The sequence below is a fragment of the Phalaenopsis equestris genome, unplaced genomic scaffold, assembly GCF_001263595.1.
Source record: "Phalaenopsis equestris unplaced genomic scaffold, ASM126359v1 Scaffold218891, whole genome shotgun sequence".
Lineage (NCBI taxonomy): Eukaryota > Viridiplantae > Streptophyta > Magnoliopsida > Asparagales > Orchidaceae > Phalaenopsis > Phalaenopsis equestris.
In genome coordinates, this window is record NW_018237303.1 from 1 (window position 1) to 1,909 (window position 1,909).

At 34.9% G+C, this 1,909-nt stretch overlaps 1 protein-coding gene across 1 annotated transcript; it reads right to left on the reverse strand.

Moving 5' to 3' along the window:
* Nucleotides 1-359: 359 nt before the first annotated feature.
* LOC110037346 (transcription factor bHLH68-like) lies at nucleotides 360-1,607 on the reverse strand (the record flags this gene model as incomplete). Its single annotated transcript, XM_020741973.1, is given in 3 exon segments — nucleotides 360-443; nucleotides 548-833; nucleotides 1,204-1,607. Coding segments are annotated over 3 exon segments (552 nt in total), but the record flags the coding sequence as incomplete, so codon positions are not given.
* Between the last annotated feature and the right edge of the window lie 302 nt (nucleotides 1,608-1,909).

A 1,909-nucleotide genomic window follows, 5' to 3' on the forward strand; every position in this document is an offset into this window, starting at 1 on the left:
AACATTACAGCACAGCCAAATTTTATCTAAAAAAATTATATTTTTAACTGTTTATCTTATAATGCAATAATATTTTTTTATATAAATATCTAGCAACTTTTGTCAGCTTTCAAAAAAGAGAGAGGGGAGTGCATGTAGACTTAGGGTCCGTTTGAGACAGTTTGTGCGTTTGAGCAGCTTTTCTTGAAGCTCGGCCCATGGGTAGACCGCGAAGTTCGACCCGCGGTCTGCGTTTAGTATAAAAATGGAACTGTATTTTTGAATAAGCGGGCAAAACACGCGAATGAAACGGTACCGTGACGTTTTCAAAAATGCTCCCGCACTTACAAACTGTCCCAAACGGGCCCATAATGAAATACAACCTTTAAGGTACTTGGCTGTGATAACGAGGACCCTTGAATCCTAGCCTTCTTCAAAGCTCCTCCATTTACTGTGCTGTTGCTCTTCAGAAACCAAATAATAATAATAATAATTCAGAATATAAATTATTAAACTAATAAAATAAAAAGTTTAAATTTTTTTTCTATTTAATTAATTTTTCTCTCACCTCGGATGGTGGATCTGAAAGTTGATGTTTTTTCTCTGCCTTCTTGCCAGTGAAATTCAACATATTGCTGCTGAAACTTGAAGTATCAGGAGAAACTGTTACAGTCTGACTCCATGAATTGGAGCTCAAGGCATAGCTAGAGTCTTCAGAGTTCTCTTGTTTCAGATCTTGAATTTGAGCTCCTTGTGATTGGTAAATCAGCTGCTGGTTCTCTAAATTCTCCATTCTTTTGGTTTGAAATGGAGCACTTAGGCTGTATCTTTCCTCTTGAGCAGCTATTCCTCCTCTGCAAGACAGTAATTATTAATTCTAATAAAAAGTATGAGTTTAATCCTTTTGTCAGAATAAATGCAGAAAAAAAAGTATAAATTTATGGTTTCTAATAATCAGCAGTTTTTGTATCTACGATAGTATCATTAATATTTATTTAATAATTTCAGTTCAAATATTTTCATAAACTTAATTGAAACTACAGATCACAAGCAAGGATGTAAATGCTTTGTTTCAATTAAGAAAACCGACATTATAATCCTATTTTTGAGAGGAGGAGCTGATTAATACGATTAACATGCACCAGCTCATGATCTATCAAGAGAACATAATTACATAGTATAATTTGTAGTATATATACAGAGAGAGAGAGAGAGAGAGATTACATGAGAAGTTGACTCCATGATTGTGGGACCTCATGATCTTCACACCAAGAGCTCATCATAGGAATAGAATTAGAGAGCTCATCTTCAGAAGTTCTTCTCAAATTGCTCATGCTCCAACAAGCAGGACTACACCCTCCCATCATCTGCTGCACCAAAGAACTCTCAAAAACACCTCTATTCATTACTGAAAACCCTAAATCTTCCCTTCTCTTTCTTTGTCTCTCTCTCTCTCTATTTCTATTTTCCTTTCATCCTTTCTACTATCTTTGAAGGCCGACTTGCTTTCTTTGCTTCTATGGTGAGAGAAGAGAAAGCTTTAGATGCAAAGCTGTTGTTTACAAGAGGAGTGAGAAGCCTTTACTTTTGTTTCCTTTCCATTCATCTCCTTCTTTAATATTTTTGCCCTTACTCTTTATATTTTTGTTTTTTGTTTTTTTTTTGTTGCCTTCCCTTTTGCTTTATAACAAAGCATGCCAAGAAAGGTGATGGCAGTGTTTTCAGACCAAAGGATCGTTTTCTGGTTGTACTAAGTTGTATTTGATTTGGTTAGAAGTTACTAGCAATGGCTTGCATAAGGGTTGATTCTAAGGAGGTATGGTTGATTAGGTTGGTGAATGGTGGTACTTATTGTTTTGGATGTTGAATAAATTATATATATATATATATATATATATACACACATGGTTACACTACATAACCGTGTATG